General features: G+C 43.1%; 1 protein-coding gene and 2 long non-coding RNA genes across 6 annotated transcripts in view; 1 reads left to right on the top strand and 2 right to left on the bottom strand.

Annotated features, from left to right (window-relative positions):
* cenpa (histone H3-like centromeric protein A) overlaps positions 1-11,963 on the bottom strand; it is a 167,480-nt gene extending 155,517 nt beyond the window's left edge. The window contains exons 1-2 of one of the 3 annotated variants that reach the window (XM_079878968.1): positions 11,877-11,963; positions 11,420-11,557 (exon numbers count right to left, since the gene is read on the bottom strand). In XM_079878968.1, coding sequence (XP_079735094.1) covers positions 11,420-11,528 — 109 coding nt within the window. In that variant the 5' untranslated portion in view covers positions 11,529-11,557; positions 11,877-11,963. The remainder of the gene's footprint in view (positions 1-11,419; positions 11,558-11,876) is intronic. The other 2 variants (XM_079878969.1, XM_079878970.1) reach the window with 2 other exon arrangements.
* LOC307163231 lies at positions 441-9,164 on the bottom strand. Its single transcript, XR_013822038.1, has 5 exons — positions 7,951-9,164; positions 7,667-7,698; positions 1,164-1,244; positions 1,005-1,066; positions 441-611 (listed from the first exon to the last, which is right to left on the bottom strand). It is a non-coding gene; the product is annotated as an uncharacterized lncRNA (long non-coding RNA).
* Positions 11,964-13,035: 1,072 nt separating the features above from the next.
* Positions 13,036-17,603, top strand: LOC307163383. Of its 2 annotated transcripts, XR_013822063.1 has the most exons (7): positions 13,038-13,158; positions 13,266-13,363; positions 13,895-13,948; positions 14,098-14,176; positions 14,547-14,658; positions 14,831-15,088; positions 15,474-17,603. It is a non-coding gene; the product is annotated as an uncharacterized lncRNA (long non-coding RNA). The 2 variants fall into 2 exon arrangements; XR_013822064.1 differs by lacking the exon at positions 15,474-17,603 and having other exon boundaries at positions 13,036-13,158; positions 14,831-15,187.
* The last annotated feature ends 629 nt before the right edge of the window (positions 17,604-18,232 follow it).

Genomic DNA, 18,232 nt, shown 5'->3' with positions numbered 1-18,232 from the left:
GTTTTGCTATTCCTAGGTTCCGTGCCTGTTGAATTCCTCAAATCAAACGGGTTCGTGCAAGTGGGCAGATCCTGTGTGGCAAAAGGGTGGTTGCCATGGTTGAGAGAGTGACAGTCGCCTAAGCCAATCCTTTGTTTCGTCCCGAATGGAAATAATGAGCTGTGTTTAATGTAGATTAAACGGTCTAGAGTCACTCGATTTTTATACTCTTTTTTTCAGAGTACTTACATTTTAATTATGTATTGATATGTATAGAAAGTTTAAACAAATTTGGAAAAAAGTTTTTTATAAAATTCCTACCTACCCTACCTTTAAGCTAACCCCAGTATGGAAACCAGGGCCATATTGTTCATACCAGTAGTCAGCTTAATAAATACTGTCAAGACAAGTCACAATTCAGTCTAATATTTATATGAATGGCAAATATGCTAATGACTAACCTCTGAACAAACTCAAGGGTGCATGCTGCCTCTTCCTAGTACTGCAAAATGAAGTCAAAGGAGGAGGCAAACAGCGCTGCCAGGCCAGTGATGAAGTTAGGCTGTGATCCTTTCCACACACACCTTGACCTTCCAAACGTAATGTCCAGCACTGGTTGTTTAGAGATTGACCTGTAATTGGAGAAAAAAAAATGAATTAATAAATAATATTAATAATTAAAATAACTATTGTGGGTTCCATTGTGGTTCGATGTAGTTGTCTATTCATAGTTCTATAAATTTAATTTTTCATCTAAAAATTGAAATTGATTTGGGTTAGAACGCTAAAATGCACTGGCATATTATTTTGCTTGTTTTAAGCATAAACTCACTTAAATTTTGACTTATTCTTTCAGAAAAGAAGACCATTTTTACTTGTCTATTAAATGCTTCTTCATGTAAGAATTTTAGATATCTGGACTGGAAACAAGAAAAAAAACTAATTAAGAAAAACATTTTGCAGTAGGGTGATTAAATGATGGCTTTTAATTTTAGGTTAAAACTACCCCTTTAATGTTTACATACCAGGAAATAAGGCATGGACTCTCTGGCAAATGTAGATTGCTGGACATCAGAGTTGCAAATTCCTGAAACAATTTTTAAAAAGGACAGCACAACCATGATCAACAGAACCAAAACATAAAACATATTACAGATTAATGAGATTTGTTGAATATCATCTACTTATCTGCTTGAAGGATAACACCGTCTAACATCTCTTTGAAATGTGGGAGTAGTTAGACCATGGCATGGCAATCAGGAATTCTACATTTGAAAACGTACTCTGTTACTAACGTAACCTCGGTTCTCTCTAGAAGAGGGAACGAGTACTGCGTAAGATATCTTACGCTAGGGGAAAATCCTTTTTCCGCGAGATATTGAAGCCAAAAATTATCCTTAATTTTTCAATAATGCAAAACGCGTTGCGGCAGCATACAGACATAGGCGAGGCAGCTCGCGCGCCTATTGGCTGTTCTGCGGCAACTGCAGCAGCCTATCGAGCGAGGCCTGGCGTGACGCCAGACCCAATGAGGGTGCTTCACGCCCACTGCGTCACATCCCACCGAAACGGGCGTGGTCTAGGCCTATAAATACCGCTCGCAGGCAGCTATTATCTGGTTTTTCATCACCGAAGCAACCAGAGAGTGTGCATGCACGGCAAGATACGCAGTACTCGTTCCCTCTTCTAGAGAGAACCGAGGTTACGTTAGTAACCGAGTACGTTCTCTTACGAGAGGTCTCTCGTACTGCGTAAGATATCTTACGCTAGGGGACCCAACGCAAGACGCCGTGCATGCAGGGATCTGACACCATAGACCCAAGGGCGAAAGCCCGGGGTTCATATAGTCCACAATCACCCAGGGAACTCACAGGGAGTCCGGGAAGAGGGAGGGGCGAAACCGCACTCTTCCACACATAGCAGCGTCGCTTAGACGCTAATTACATCATACAGACAGGGCGGGGTATGGCCTGAACTGATGGGGAAGTGTGGGTCTTACACAGTTTGCCCAAACACATCTTGTGCTATTATTTTACACTGTCGATCATTGAGCTGCGCTCAGCAGACACAGCATTCTGAGCTGATAGCATCAGGACAGACAATACAGGTTAACTAGACCGACAGCAGCCTGGCCTGCAGGGCGGGATCCTCTAGGTTGTAAAACCTTATAAATGTAGACGGGGAGGCCCAGCCCGCCGCCGTACGAATATCTTGCAAGGCAATCCCACTCGACCAGGCCCACGAAGAGGCCATACCTCTCGTGGAGTGCGCTCTGACACCCAACGGGCACTGCATGCCCTTAGAAGCGTATGCTAGCGCAATAGCATCAACTATCCATCTGGATAGGCTCTGTTTCGACGCGGCTAGTCCTTTAGAGCGCCCACTGAACGAAACAAAGAGCTGCTCTGTCTGCCTGAAAGCAGACGAGCGAGACACATAAGCTCGCAACGCCCTGACTGGGCAAAGGAGGCTTGCGTCTCTTTCCTCATCAGGGACCGGTAGGGCTGACAGGGAAATGACCTGCGCCCTAAACGGTGTTGAGGGATTTTGGAACATAACCGTGCTTAGGTTTGAGTATAACCCTGGAGTCATTCGGCCCAAATTCCATGCACGTCGCGCTCACTGAGAGCGCGTGTAAGTCCCCTATGCGCTTCACTGAAGCGAGAGCCAGCAGAAACACGGTCTTGAAAGACAGATGTTTCAGATCAATCGTCTGCAAAGGCTCGAATGGGCCACCTTTCATGGCTTCCAGCACCGTAGAAAGGTCCCATACAGGGACTGAGGGAGGTCTGGGAGGATTCAGTCTCTTAGCCCCTCTAAGGAAGCGGATGACTAAATCGTTCCTTCCTATCGACTGACCAAGCGTTGTTCTTGAGAACAACATAACCGCCACATAAACTGAGCGTGGAAGGGGTTCTACCCTTATCCAACAGCTCTTGTAGGAAGGAAAGCACCTCCGTCACTCCACAGTCTGTGGGTGACACGCCACGGGCTGTGCACCAGCCCGAAAACACTGACCATTTTGAGGAGTAGAGACGTCTCGTAGACGGAGCTCTAGCCTGCGTGATCGTGTTTATCACTCCCTTAGGGAGCTCAACATGTACCCGTTGATGGCCCAGACATGAAGGGACCACAATTCCGGGTGAGGATGCCAGATCGAGCCGTAAGCCTGAGAGAGGAGGTCTCTCCTCACTGGCACTGGCCACGGGACAGTGCTCGCTAGCTGCATCACAGCTGGGAACCAAGGCTGGTTCTTCCAGAGCGGCGCCACGAGCAGTACTGAGCATCTTTCTTCCCTGATCCGCTCTATCACCTGAGGCAGGAGAGAGACGGGGGGAAAAGCATAGAGCGGGCGGCGGGGCCATACATGAGCCAGCCGTTGATGCTCTTGGAGAAAAACTCCGGGCAGTGAGCGTTTTCTTGAGACGCGAACAGGTCTACTTCCGCTATGCCAAATTTCCTCCACAGCAGTTGGACTGTCTGTGGGTGTAGAGACCATTCGCCTGCCGGAACATTGTTCCTGGACAGTCTGTCTAGTCCTATGTTTAGGAGTCCTGGCACGTGCGCTGCTCTCAGCGAGCGCAGGTTGCACTGAGCCCACACCAGGAGGCGTTCCGCTAGCCTGTGCAGGTTCTTGGACCAGAGGCCGCCCTGGCGATTTATGTAGGACACCACAGACATGTTGCCCGAGCAGACCAGGACGTGGCGTCCTTTTATTTGGGGACAAAAACGCGTCAGCGCGTTGTCTACAGCCAGCATTTCGAGGCAGTTTATGTGCAGGAGCTTCTCCCGTTCTGACCACTGGCCGAAGAACGGTCTGCCCTCGAGCAGCGCTCCCCATCCCGAGGTGGATGCGTCCGTAGACACCACCTTCACCCTCGAGGAAGTCCCCAGGCTTACACCTGATCGGTACCAGTCGTCCGCTTTCCAAGGTTTCAGAGCTGCAACGCACTTCTGATTGACCTTGAGACGAAGCAAACCGGATGTCCACGCTCTGCGTGGGACTCGCGCTTTCAGCCAGAACTGCAGTGGGCGCATGCGGAGCAGGCCCAGCTGGAGCACTGAGGATGCTGAGGCCATGAGACCCAGCATCTTCTGAAATTTCTTGAGCGGGACAGATGCGCCGCAGCGGAAAGAGTTCGCTGCGCGCTGAACGTCCACCGCGCGCTGTGGTGATAGTCGCGCTATCATAGACAGCGAGTTCAGCTCTGTGCCCAGGAAAGATATCGTCTGACTGGGGGACAGAGAGCTCTTCGCCCAATTGACTCTGAGACCCAAATTCTCGAGGTGATCGAGTAAAATGGTCGTGTGCTCTATGAGCACTGAGCGAGATTGCGCTAGAATCAGCCAATCGTCCAAATAGTTCAGTACTCGCAAGCCCTTCATTCTGAGGGGTGCGAGCGCCGCGTCCATGCACTTCGTAAATGTACGGGGTGCCAGGGATAAACCGAACGGCAGGACTGTGTACTGATATGCCTGGCCCTCGAAGGCGAATCTCAAAAATCGCCTGTGACGTGACGCTATTTGTATTTGAAAATACGCGTCCTTCAGATCTATTGACACGAACCAGTCTCCTCGGCGAATCTGCGCGAGGATTTTTCTGGTCGTGAGCATCCTGAACCGTCTCTTCACAAGCACTTTGTTCAGTTGCCTTAGATCTAGTATGGATCTGAGACCCCCATCTTTTTTCGGTACCAGGAAGTATCTGCTGTATAGCCTTCCTTCGCTCTGAACTTGAGAGAGAGGCTCTATGGCCCCTTTGCTCAATAGTTTCGCCACTTCGGCTCGAAGTAAATGTGCTACTTCTGTTTTTACCGTGGTCTCGACGCGCGCCGGCGAAACTGCAGCGAATAGCCTCTTTTTATAATGTCTAGCACCCACTTCGAAACCCCGGGCAGCTTTGCCCATGCATCTGCATGAATAGCTAGGGGTTGAATACGAAGCGCGCTCCGTTCGCTCAGCGATGGAGAGGCTTCGGTGTGCTGTAACACAAGCGTCGCGCTCGTGACATTTGAGGCAGGGGCCGCGCTGATAACAGCGGGCAGATTGCCCGCGCTCGACTCCTCTGCGGCGGTCAACCGAGAGGGGGAGGGCTGGGCGAGTCCCGTAGGAACTGTCATGTCTGTGTGTGGATGTGGGCGCGGGATAGCGGGCACATTTATCACACCGAAAGCATTTTTCGCTTGAGTGAAGCGAATGCCTGTTGGTTTCGTTTTTACAGAAACCGTGAGACATGCATAACGTAGTGTGTGTGGGCACTGGGTAGTGGGCACATTTACCACGTTTGATGCGCAATCGATCTGAGTCGATTTTATGTGCGCAAGCCCTGTGTGACAGGCTGTGCTTGTGTGTAGTGATGGGCACTGGGCAGTGGGCATTCTTTCTACACATAAAACACCATCGGCCGTGGCCGGGACACCAGAAAATACACTCTCTTGGGGATTTATCTGGGTAGCCGTAAAAACAGCTTTTGTGTGCAGGCAAGCGGGCGACAGAACCGGCTTGTTGGCTGCAGAAAACACTGGACCAGTCACATTTGCTGGAACTGGACGAGCGAATAGCTTTGGTGGAAGTCCGGCCGCAGCGGGACTCGAACACCGTCGTTTTCCTAGGCCGACTTCGGGGCCTCGGGATTTACCACAATCCTAGGCCGCGGGCCGCACATGGTGGGGCGGCGGCCGGATGAGCGGGAGCGCAGTCTCGCGCCTCGGGCCTGGCGGCGCTGCGAAGTGGCGGCAGTGGGCGGTGGCTGGGGCTGTGAGCTCTGTGCAGACGGTTTCGCACAGCCTGCTGCAGAGCTGGAGCGCTTCGGGAGGAAGTGCCTCATAGCCTGTGACGCTTTCTGTACCTCGGCGAATCTCTCCGCAAAGTCCTTCACGGAGGATCCGAAGAGGCCGGCGGGAGAAAGCGGGGCGTCGAGGAACGCGGTGCGCTTGGACTCGGCCATCTCCGAGAGCGTCAGCCAGAGGTGCCTCTCAGTCACAGTGAGAGAGGCCATAGTTCGCCCAATGGCCTGTGCCGCGGACTTAGTGGCACGGAGAGCGAGGTCCGTGGCGCTCCTCAAGTCCGGCACGCAGATCGCTTCAGGTCCCTTCTCATCCAGCTTTCGGAGGAGATCGGCCTGTAAGATCTGAAGTGTGGCCATGGTGTGCAGCGCTGACGCAGCTTGCCCGGCGGCGGAGAAAGCGCAGCGGAGCAGGCTTGACGTCGTGCGGCAAGCTTTAGAGGGTAGGGCCAGCTTGGGCCGCTATCGCCTCTTCGACCGGCGGCAGCGAATGGTATCCCCTGTTCTTGGCATCGTCGACTGCAGAGAATGCCAGAGAAACAGATGGACGCACTCTAGCTGAATAGGGGGCGTTCCAGGACTTAGCGACTTCTTCGTGTAACTCAGGAAGAAAGGGCGCTGGTTTGGACGCAGGCGAAGCGTGCTCCCCAGGCAGGAAAAAGCCATCCAGCCGGTTGTGAGCGGGCTGCTCGGGCGAAGACCGAGGCTCACCGCGGCCTGTGCGAGCACTCGCATGAGCTCCGTCTCGATGGACGCTCTCTTGCCTGACGGGCAGGGGGCGCGAGATCCTCAGAGCTCGCCCAATCCTCACTGCCTGATGCCAGGATAGAGCAGGAATCCTCTTCTCCCAGCAGGGCTTCCTCGTCAGCAATGTCGACGGAAGCGGCGGCAGATAGCGGCCGCTGTCCGTCAGGAAGAGAGGCTGACGAAGCCGGTGAAGCAGGCGGGCGAACCGGCGAGCTTTGGCGGCTGGGGGAAGGTTCCGGGACCCGCTGGGCACGGCGCTTTTTACGGCGCGACACCGCGGCGGGCGGGGGAGCAGTCTCGGCGAAGAAGGCCAGGCGAGTCCTCAGAGTCGCCATGGGCAGTAGCTCGCAGTGAGGGCAGCCGCCGTCAGCGAGCGCGAGAGCTGCATGTTCCTCACCCAGGCAGGAAATGCAGATCACATGGAGGTCCAAGTCGCTGAGTGTGGCTCTGCACGAGCCGCAGGAAGGCATCTTTAAAAAGACGCTGCTCTTTTAGGATGTGTGTCGCGGCAGCAACACATACACACACAATACAGAGATCGAAAAGGATATAGGCGCCGGAAAGCGCAGCAGGAAGGCAAGGAAGGCGGCGCGGCCAGCGACTTCAGTGACTCGTCCCGCTGAAGGTGCTCTCTCTCAACGGCGCGGCTTCTCTCCAGCACCAGCGATGCGTGTGCTTCGCTTGAAGGATGAAAAATCAGATAATAGCTGCCTGCGAGCGGTATTTATAGGCCTAGACCACGCCCGTTTCGGCGGGATGTGACGCAGCGGGCGCGAAGCACCCTCATTGGGTCTGGCATCATGCCAGGCCTCGCTCGATAGGCTGCTGCAGTTGCCGCAGAACAGCCAATAGGCGCGCGAGCTGCCTCGCCTATGTCTGTATGCTGCCGCAACGCGTTTTGCATTATTAAAAAATTAAGGATAATTTTTGGCTTCAATATCTCGCGGAAAAAGGATTTTCCCCTAGCGTAAGATATCTTACGCAGTACGAGAGACCTCTCGTAAGAGAACAGCATTAGGAACATGGATTTTCATGTGCTAGCAAAATTCTGACAACAATTCAAAAGCACGATCACAGAACTGACAGCATTTGATAGCATTTTTTTTTTTTTTTTTTACCCCATAGATAACTGTAATACTACTTAAAAGCACTTACATTAGCACTGGACCGTCATCAGATTACAAAGCCTGAAACGAAATATATATAACGTTATATCAAAAGCAGGTCATGCAAATAACATGGGAAATATTGCCTATTATGTGAAATATCGAAGTTAACGTTAGCCTACTTGGTAAACAGGTGGAACAGAGTGAATTGTTTGCGCGGCCGCGGTAGAAAACCGCGTTCGCAAAATCAAACCAAATAGACCTAGCAGCTAACGTGGAAACAATGTAGAAATGCGAACACACACACACAAAAAAAAAAATATATTGGCTTACCGTATATCACTCAGTTGAACAATTTTCCATCTTCTCAAACTCTAAATCCCACTAATCGTCACATGCGCAGGTTAGATTATTCAGATGACAAATTCTTCCATCCGTCTTCATGTAACGTGAATGTCGTCCATTTTCTGCTGCGTCGCAGGCAACTAATGTTTGAAACACGAACCGAAGCTCACAAAAGCTTAAAAATTGCTCACAGATTCACAGACACTGTTTATCTTGATAACAGGAATGATTATTATGTTCAGTTGAATCCCGCTGACAAATCAAGTTTGCTGTCTGCTCGCATCACATTTGAACTGAATCGAGCGCGAAAGAAATCAATCCCACAATGCAATGCCTTTTACAGTATAATACTGTATTACGAATTTATCGGGTTGAAAACAGAAATGTGCTGTATATTTACAGCTGTTCTGTAAAATATACAGCCTAATCCTGTATTATGGAAATACAGTACAATTTTGTAGGAAATTCGCTGTAAATTTACAGTAAAGGGTTACAGTGTTGGTATACACGTTTCTAACTTTAATAGCATTTGTAGACAGTGACTTAGTCAAAAAACCAACTGTAAAGTGTTCATGTAGGTGTCAGGCATGATGCACAACTTTTAGATTGTTGAATGTTTATATTAAAACAAATATGAGCTCATATGGTAGTGAAAAAAAACAATATTTACACATGATTTGACAGTTTACTTTATTAAATATCAAATATCAAAAAGGTGTGCATCTGACACCTACATGAACATTTTACAGTTGGTTTTATGACTGCAAGTCATATCTTCAAATGCTATTGAAGTTAGAAACGTGTATACCAATGTTGTATGTAAGGCAGGGGAATCCTGAAGTATGAGGAATGAGGCAAACACTAGTACTGCAGCACAGCGCCGCGATATAAAGGAAACTAACCGAGAGAAATATGTCAACTACCTCAGATTTAACGTTTGATCTGTACATCAGCATTGGGGAATAACATAATCTTGTTCACGGTAGAGAAAGCTGCTTACATGTTGCCTACACAGGGTAAAAGAAACAGTGAAGACATTGAATTAAACAAACACAACTTCTGTGTCTTTAGCATCTTTTCCACATATACACTGATAATCATAGCATATTCTCTCTGGTCTTCATCAACAGCCGCGTGCACCACCTGCTGTTGAGCCGACTAACAGCAGATGGAGATTATGGATCGCAATCTACTGCTATTTCTGCAGTTCCCGGATGTGCTATGTTAAATTTTCTGTCGAATTTGAACCACTGAATTTGTGGAAGCAAATTTGTAAAGCCAAATAAAATTGACCGAAAATTGCCTGTCGAATATTATAGATTGTATTTTTAAACAGAATTAATATTTTGTAAGTGAAGTCTGAAAAGTGAATATAGATTATTGAATTTTTCATAATGAAAATGTGTGAAATATTTTGAATTGAAATATTCACAGCTTAAATATACAACCATGTTGAATTTCAGCCCATAAAAATACAATGCATTAAATTGCAACCACGGTTAATGGAAAGCATATTTTTTCCAAGTAGTGCAATTCAACAAGCTTTTTTTATTCGTCATTAATTTTCTTCCATACAGACGCCGCTTCCGCTTATTCAGGTCAAGTGTACGTGGGGCGCTGTTATCATTTACATCTGTCAGTTGAAAATTATGTTATAAAGTTACTCTGTGCATTCGCTCGGCAGCTGCTATGAGACACTTGTTGCTCACTACAGTAAGCTAGATCGATATTAGAATATCATATTAATAAATGCTGGATGGTTTGTGTTGCTAAATTGCATGCAATTAATTTTAAAACATATTGTATGACAGAGAAAATGCATTACTGTTACTAAAAATAAAGCTGCATCTGATTATGTTATGTTGGCCACTTGACAAAAATAGTGTTTTTCTCTGAGGCATCTAATAAAGGCTCTGATAAAACATATAATATATTAAAGGGTTAGTTCACCCAAAAATGAAAATTCTGTCAGTAATTACTCACCCTCATGTTGTTCCAACCGCGTAAGACCTTCGTTCATCTTCGGAACACAAATTAAGATATTTTTGATGAAATCTGAGCTATGTCTCACTCCTCCATAGGCTGCTATGTGACCGAAACTTGCTGGCCCAGAAAAGTCAAAGAGATCGTTAATATAGTCCAAGTGACTCCAGTGGCTCAATCTTAAGTATATCAAGCGACGAGAATACTTTTTGTGCGCAAAAACAAACAAAAATAACGACTTTATTCCACTTTTCATTTCCTTCTCTCTGGGCCTCTAGTTGGTTCGCGTAGTCTTTTTGCGCAGCGCGTCTGTGTTCACGTCACCACGTAGGCTCACTATTGGCCGACGCCGGTCATGTGTGTGATGCGTGATGACGTGCAACACAGACGCGCAGCGCAAAAACACTACGAGGCCCAGAGAGAAGGAAATGAAAAGTGGAATAAAGTCGTTATTTTTGTTTGTTTTTGCGCACAAAAAGTATTCTCGTCGCTTGATATACTTAAGATTGAGCCACTGGAGTCACTTGGACTATATTAACGATGTCTTTAATAACTTTTCTGGGCCAGCAAGTTTCGGTCACATAGCAGCCTATGGAGGAGTGAGACATAGCTCTGATTTCATCAAAAATATCTTAATTTGTGTTCCGAAGATGAACGAAGGTCTTACGGGGTTGGAACAACATGAGGGTGAGTAATTACTGACAGAATTTTCATTTTTGGGTGAACTAACCCTTTAAAGCACCTTTGGTGTTTTAATGGTTTCTGCAAAAGGTATGGGGTCACTGATAAGCGACGCAATGACACATCCGTGTCCTGGTTAAAATTGCTTATTTATCTGGATTTAAACATTCTTGGAAACATATGGGATGGTGAAGGTATACAAGTCAATAAAATATATAACACTGTTCTAGTGGTTTTGGGGTATTTTAATCAAAAAATCTTACATTTTGTGCCTTTAAATCAAGTACCAGACTGTTGGAGCTGTTTTAACTAAAAGCATCTTGCACTGACATAGCCTATCTTAAAATGTGTCACTGTCATTGTTTTGTCTTAAAATGCACATCAGTAATGTTTTTTTCAAAGGCATGTTTATAAAAGCTATTTAAATGTCCTAATTGAACTAAATTAATCTAAACTCTGTCTGTGAAACCAGGCCTTGGTTATACTTGTTTAACCCCACCAGTGACATTTGTGACCAAAATTGCTTGCGAGTGAAGAATCTTATAAGAGTTATATTTTAACTTAACTATAAAACTGCTAATCTCTTGAATTATTATATGGTTGGTACAAAACATGAATAATAACATGATCAGAGCCCTTAATGGCAGTTGCATGATGCTGCTGCTGCTGCTGATGATGATGATGTTGTCTTTAACCACTACGCCATCCCACCTGCCTTAAAAACTGCATGAAAAATGTTTAGTGCGTGCATTATGCACATTGATAAGAGAGGGAAGCCAATGTAAGTGCTCACCGGAGGGTCCGCTGGTGCGGCGGGTTCTAGCTGTTAACGGTGGTGCAGGGGGAGATCTGCGTCTGGGGATCGATGGCTTTCGCTTGTTTGCCGATTTATCGTGCCGCATGGCCAGAATATCAGATCAACAGCACTAGACTGCAACACAACAAATGCAACTGTTGATAGCGTGTCAAATGATGCAGATCATAGTATTCTCTGAACACACATCAACTGTTTAATCTATGAGATTACGTCTCCATAAATAACCGACACGTAAATGAAAAGTGTCAATCTCACATTAACCTTCAGAAAACGTATTTTTCAATTCACATGCAACACTACAAAACTAAAAACTATTAAAATGAATAAATGAACAGCGACTGCTCGACATCAGACACTTTCTCTCTATTCTGGGCAAATTCAACAAAGTCCAGGCAATCAAAATACACAAAAAAATAACATAATTTAGATTTACCAGTACTTAATATCGTAGTTTAGAAGTCTTCTATCACGCACGAATTCAAACAGTGCTGTACACTGCCCACACAGCTCCCTAGCCAATGAGGGAGATAATTTGCGCGTGACGTCGTAAGGAGATTTTCTTCTTCATTTGGGTTTTTCGGCAGCCCGCATCCAATTAGTTGCATTGCTGCCATCTATGGGAGTAGCACCTTAGTGCATTATATCCTGCTATACAGTCAGTGACTATTAAAAATTTCAACAAACAGCGTTTTCCCCTCTCGCTTAATCCTACTTCTAAAATACTTTTCAGAGATAGGCTACTTCTTCCAAGCCAATTTCTCGCAATTCTCTGAGTACATCTTGTAATCATAATTTCTACAAGAAATCAAAACATGTTGCACTGTCTCAGGTTCCATACATGAACACAAGTCACTCATGGTGTTTTCTTAAAATAAATAAAGTGCAGAAACGAAACGTGTTCAGAAATTCAGAAACGTGTGACCAATCCTCATTCTAGAAATAATAACCTGTTCCTTACATCTGATTAATTATCTAGTAAGTAACTGACTCAGTTAATGTTTGTAAAAGAGGGGTCTTTTACAAACATTAACTGAGTCAGTTACCATAATGAGAATAGGTGTCGTCTCCCTTTGTTTTCTTGCTCCCAGAGCTGTTGCCATTTTAAAATGGTTCCCTGCCACACAATACTTTTACCCTCCGCCTTGGATCGTTATATGTTTACATCTAGGCTACTGTTTCCTTATGAGTAGCTTCTTTGGCCAACTTATCAACCTTTTCATTTTTTGCAATACCTACATGAGCTGGGACCCATACAAATGATATTTCTACCCCTCTCCTTTTCACATCTCTAATTGCCAGAAGAATATAAAATACAAGGTCTTGTCGACTCTTTGATGACCCTTTCCCAATACTATTGATAGCTGACACACACTGTAAAAAAGCCAACTTACTGAAAGTTCTCCAAATAAACATAAAACAGTAAAATGAACTGAGATATTTTTATTGGAAGTGTTCATGCATCATACTAAGTTGATTCAACAAATTCGTGACTTAAATGATGAAAACGTACAATGTTTTGTTGTTCAAACTAAATCGTTTTAGTTTTCATTGAAGTCCGCGTTTTTTGTTAGCGCGTGCGCAGTTTGAACCCTGAACGCATGCGCAGTGTGAGACTCGGCGGTTAGGTCTCTGTCTGCAGCTGGTGAGAAGCATAGACGGATGAGAAGTCGGTAGCAAAGTGCTGCCTTCAATTCAGCGTTTCTGCAGAATCACTGGTATGTATTAATCATTTTTATAATCGACTGTATGTTATTTGTCATATATGATGTTTTGTGCTCTTCCCAAACTGATGGCCTGATGTAATTCACCATCACTGTTACAGGCCGCTGTTACATCACTCTGACCAACTAATACTGGAAGAGGCCAATGCTGATGTTATCCTGCCTATTCAATCCAGCGTTTCCAAAGAGTCACTCACAGGTATGTATTAACGACACACTGACGGGAATATTGCTCTTTGTGTTGTTTACTGTTACCACCGGCGCTCTCTCTGGAAGACTACATTACCCATCACTGCCTAGAACTACAGCAAACTACGGCAGCTCAAATAGCTCAAAATACACAGCACGTTTAGTTGTTTTTGTTTTGTTTTTGTTTTTCTCTCGTGGTGACTCTCCCTGCATTCAGAATGGCATAATGTTATGTATTTTAAAAATAATATTTTTTTATTGTGAATACAATTTTTATTTTAAAGTAATTCATTATTTTTTTAAGTAATAATTGATGTGCTATGTTAGACATTTTTGAAGTAGAAATCCGTTTTGAAAGTTTAAAACACTGTTAATTACAATTACTAGGTTAGCTGAAAGAAATATTGTTAAAAAAAGGTACAAACTAAGACTTGATTTGGCCTTTAGGGACTTGAACATGTCTGGTATTTATCATTTTTATAATCAACTGTATGTTTTGTCATATCAAATGAGATGTTTACTCATTATGTATTTACACTAGTTGAGGAGTTCAGAGAGAGATGGCCTGCCACCTGCACTTTTTCTAAAGGATGAGGTAAACCATTTAATAGCAACTGTTAATATTATTATTATTTTAATTATTATTTCTAAAGATTATTATTAATTATTATTTCTTTAGAACATTTTAGGAATACTTATAGTAGTAAAACTTTGTGGTGATTCCAACTGACTTGTTTTTTACAGATCTCCATGGAGTTTTCGTGTATCTGTAACGTCGACCATGAGAATCTACTTTGAATGAACACATATAGAGAGGAAAATAGTAAGTAAATAACTTTATAATATCAGTTATCAATATCATAAACTTAATTATGACATCAGTCTGTTTTTCATGCAGTTGTCAATTGGGAAACTGTACATGATTTATTGACAAATTTTATGATTTTACTTTTTTGATTCCACTGTATGTAAAAGAGCAATCTGTACATTCTTTAAAAAAAATCTTTGTTATGGACCAAGTCATATGGATTTGGAATTACATGAGGAAGAGTAAAATATGACAGAATTATCATTTTGGGTGTGCTGTATACATTTAACTCCCAAAGCAGATCCCTATGTTAAATTATTAAGAGTTAAGGTCATAGTGCATCTGCAGATTAAAATAATATATATATTTTTTCCTTTCTTTTTAGGTGAGTGACATTACCACACGTCAGAAAACAGATCTTGAGGGATTGCCACTTTTCCAGCATGAAAACTCTACAAGTTTACCCAGGAAAATTACCATTTTCATTTTCATTTCTGGTAAATTACCATTTTCATTTTCATTTCTTGGTCATTTTTTAATCTATTTATGTTTTACATGTATTCAGGTTATTTACACAACAACATAAATAATAATAATGTTGTTGTTGTTGTTATTATTTTTAAATGTACACTTCAATTAATACCCTTATCTCATGAATTATTCTCCCAGGATACTGATCCTTTAGACCACGGCATCAAAGATGTAGAGATCGGAATCCTTACTGTGGCCGAAGATGCCGCTGTTACATCCCTACCAACTCCGACCAACTAATACTGGAACAGGCCATTGTTCTTGAGGACATTACAGATCTACCAGCAGTATATGCTTGTTCGGACTCATGAATGCACTGAATATGGATTGATGATGACTGACTTTTCATTTTTGGGTGAACTGAAACTTCAGGCTAATGTTCTTTAACATGCATTGGTAAGTACCATGCACTGAGTTAACAAATTCAAGACTTGCTACGATAATGTCATTGTTGTGCATCAGACACAAACTGTTTAAATAAAAAAAGTTATCTGACTCGTGTTATGGTCTGTCTCTTATTTAATTAAACTATTTAAATAATATATAATAAATCAATATAGGCCTATAAGATAATAGGCCCATTTGTGTTCAGCCAACTAAAAATACTTTGTTCTGTTATTCATTAGCTAAACATGACTATTTATGTTGAAGCAACTTATGATTCTAACGTAATCTTTTTAGTTGCGTGGACTTCAGTCCCTGTTTGTGGAGTTTACTCAAAAAAGAGCTTGCGATAAGTTGCCTTATTTTTTTAAGTTGACCCAACTTTTTTTTTTTACAGTGCAGAGTCACTACATATCAACTCTTGATGGTTCTGAATCTGCTCAGTCCATTGCACTGCCATCAGGATTGCATATAATTCCACTGTGAACACACTTAGGAAATTTTATGTTCTCTTAAAAGCTTGGACATTCCACCTCTGAACAACAAAAGCTGCTCCTGTAGCACCTGTTTCTTGATCTGGTTCTTAATCCTGTGGTTTGTTCAGTTCCTGATGTGAATCTTGAGATGTGCACACAATTTTCTGAATTTTTTGTTCAGAAAATACAGGAAATTAGATTACGCCTCTCTCCTCTTGACATAGATCACTCTGAACTGGTCCTTACATCCAGTCGTTTTACAAACTTTCAACCAGTGTCTTTATCTCAATTACTTAACATTATCTCTCAGATGAAATTCACATTCTGTCAATCAGATGTATTGCCTGGACGTCTGTTTAGAGAAGTTTTAGACACAATTTGCCCCATCCTCTTAGCTATAATAAATAGCTCTTTAATAAACGGGGTTTTTCCAGAAAGTTTTAAACATGCTACAGCCCCTGTTGAAAGGACATCACCTTGACCACACCGTGCATAACAACTACCGGCCTATCTCTAATCTACCTTTTATTTCAAAGATTTTGGAAAAAGCTGCACTGTTACAGTTTACCTCTTATCTGAATACTTTTAATATTTTAGACCCATTTCAATCTAGTTTTAGAGTGCTGCATAGCACTGAGTCAGCACTGCTGAAGGTTACAAATGACATTCTATTGTCTCTTGATTCTGGGTCTTCCGTTATCCTGATACTTTTAGATCTGAGTGCTGCATTTGATACCATTGATTATAATATTCTACTGAGACGACTGGAGTATATTGTTGGAGTAGAGGGCCTTGCTCTACAGTGGTTCGCCTCATATTTGCAGGGGAGGACCTTCTCTGTAAATATCGGGTCATTTACTTCACCCTCTGCGTCGATCCATTGTGGCGTTCCACAGGGATCCATTCTTGGCCCCCTTTTGTTTTCCCTCTACATATACCTTTAGGCTCAATATTCAAGAAATATAACATAAATTATCACTGTTACGCTGACGACCTCCAATTATATCTCCCAATCAAACCAGGAAATGACATTTCATTAGACAACCTCTTTACATGCCTTAATGAAGTCAAGACCTGGATGACAAATAACTCACTCCAACTGAATGAAAATAAAACTGAAGTGCTTCTACTGGGTCCTGCTGCTACCAACAACTCCATTAAAACACAGTTAGGTCCCTTAAGTAACAACTTACACAATCATGCAAAAAATCTTGGAGTCTATTTTGACCCTCTTCTCCAATTTGACAAGCATGTAAATGCAGTTGTAAAGAGTAGCTTTTTTCAACTACGATCTATAGCAAAAGTGAAAAACTTTTAAATCAAGTATCAAGTAAAGACCTTGAAATTGTGATTCATGCCTAATTTCCTCTCGATTGGATTACTGCAATTCTCTATACGTTGGCCTACCTCAAACTACACTGTCTCGGTTACAAATGGTTCAAAATTCAGCAGCCAGATTGCTAACAGGAACTAAGAAAAGGGATCACATCTCCCCTGTTCTTGCCTCATTGCATTGGCTACCAATAAAATTTAGAGTCGATTTTAAGATCCTTATTTTTGCATACAAGGCCCTACATAGTTCGGCCCCAATTTATATTTGTGATCTTATTAGGCCATACACAGCCTCTAGGTCGTTAAGATCTTGCGATCAGTCACTTTTATCTGCCCCACGCTCTCGGTGTAAATCAAAAGGTGATAGAGCTTTCTCTGTAGTTGCCCCAAAGCTCTGGAACAATTTACCTTTAAATATCAGGACCTCTCCATCTCTGGTTGCTTTTAAATCCAGCTTAAATACCCATTTTTATTCTCTTGCATTTGAGTAATATTGTGTATGTATTTTAAATAACTCTGTGTTCTACGTTATGTATGTACTGTATGTATATACACTGAATGGTTTTGATACTTGATTTTATCTCTCTTTCTTTCTTTTTTTTCCTACTACTATTCTTTCTCTTATTTTGTTTTTATTCTATTTTTGTACTGTAAAGCACTTTGGATCAACTACGGTTGTGTTAAACTTGTGCTATATAAATAAACCTTGGCTTGACTTGACTTGACTTGACTTGATCCTTTGAACCATCAGTAAAAAATAATATATGTTCCTGATATCTCTCTTATATGACACTAGAATTAATGCGCCAAATTTGACTCAGGATTATCTGACTTAATCCCCAGTATCTCTAAATCAGTCTTTGGGACCTCCAATTGCCATAAAGGAACTGATGGCCACAGTACTCCTAGACAAAAGTTATTGTCATGTATAGACATTTCCTGTGGCCTCCCGTCCATCCAAAACTTGGAAGTCTTGCCACTTCTCTCTCCCAACTTGCCTGAATTATTATTTTAACTGGGTGATCACACCTTTGACCCATCAAATTGACCTAACAGTTAGCCTGAAGCTGCTTTCTTCGCAAGCATAATGGCATTTCTCCTGTTTCTATCTGCAAGGAACACACTGGAGAAGATCGCATAGCTCCTGTACATATTCTCTTAGCTTGGATTATATCTAATCTAAAACTGACTTGGCTGCAGATCCATAAACCAAACACCCATATTCAATTCTTGCTCTAATTAAATATATATAAATTTGCTTCAAACAAACTATATCTGCTCCCCATTCTGTTCCAGCAAGACATCTCATTAAATGCATTACCCTACATTTATCTACTACGTTACATAC

Source organism: Squalius cephalus (genome assembly GCF_949319135.1).
Source record: "Squalius cephalus genome assembly, chromosome: 8".
Taxonomy (NCBI): domain Eukaryota; kingdom Metazoa; phylum Chordata; class Actinopteri; order Cypriniformes; family Leuciscidae; genus Squalius; species Squalius cephalus.
Note: the sequence above shows the minus strand (reverse complement) of the source record. Positions and strands in the feature narration are given on the sequence as shown.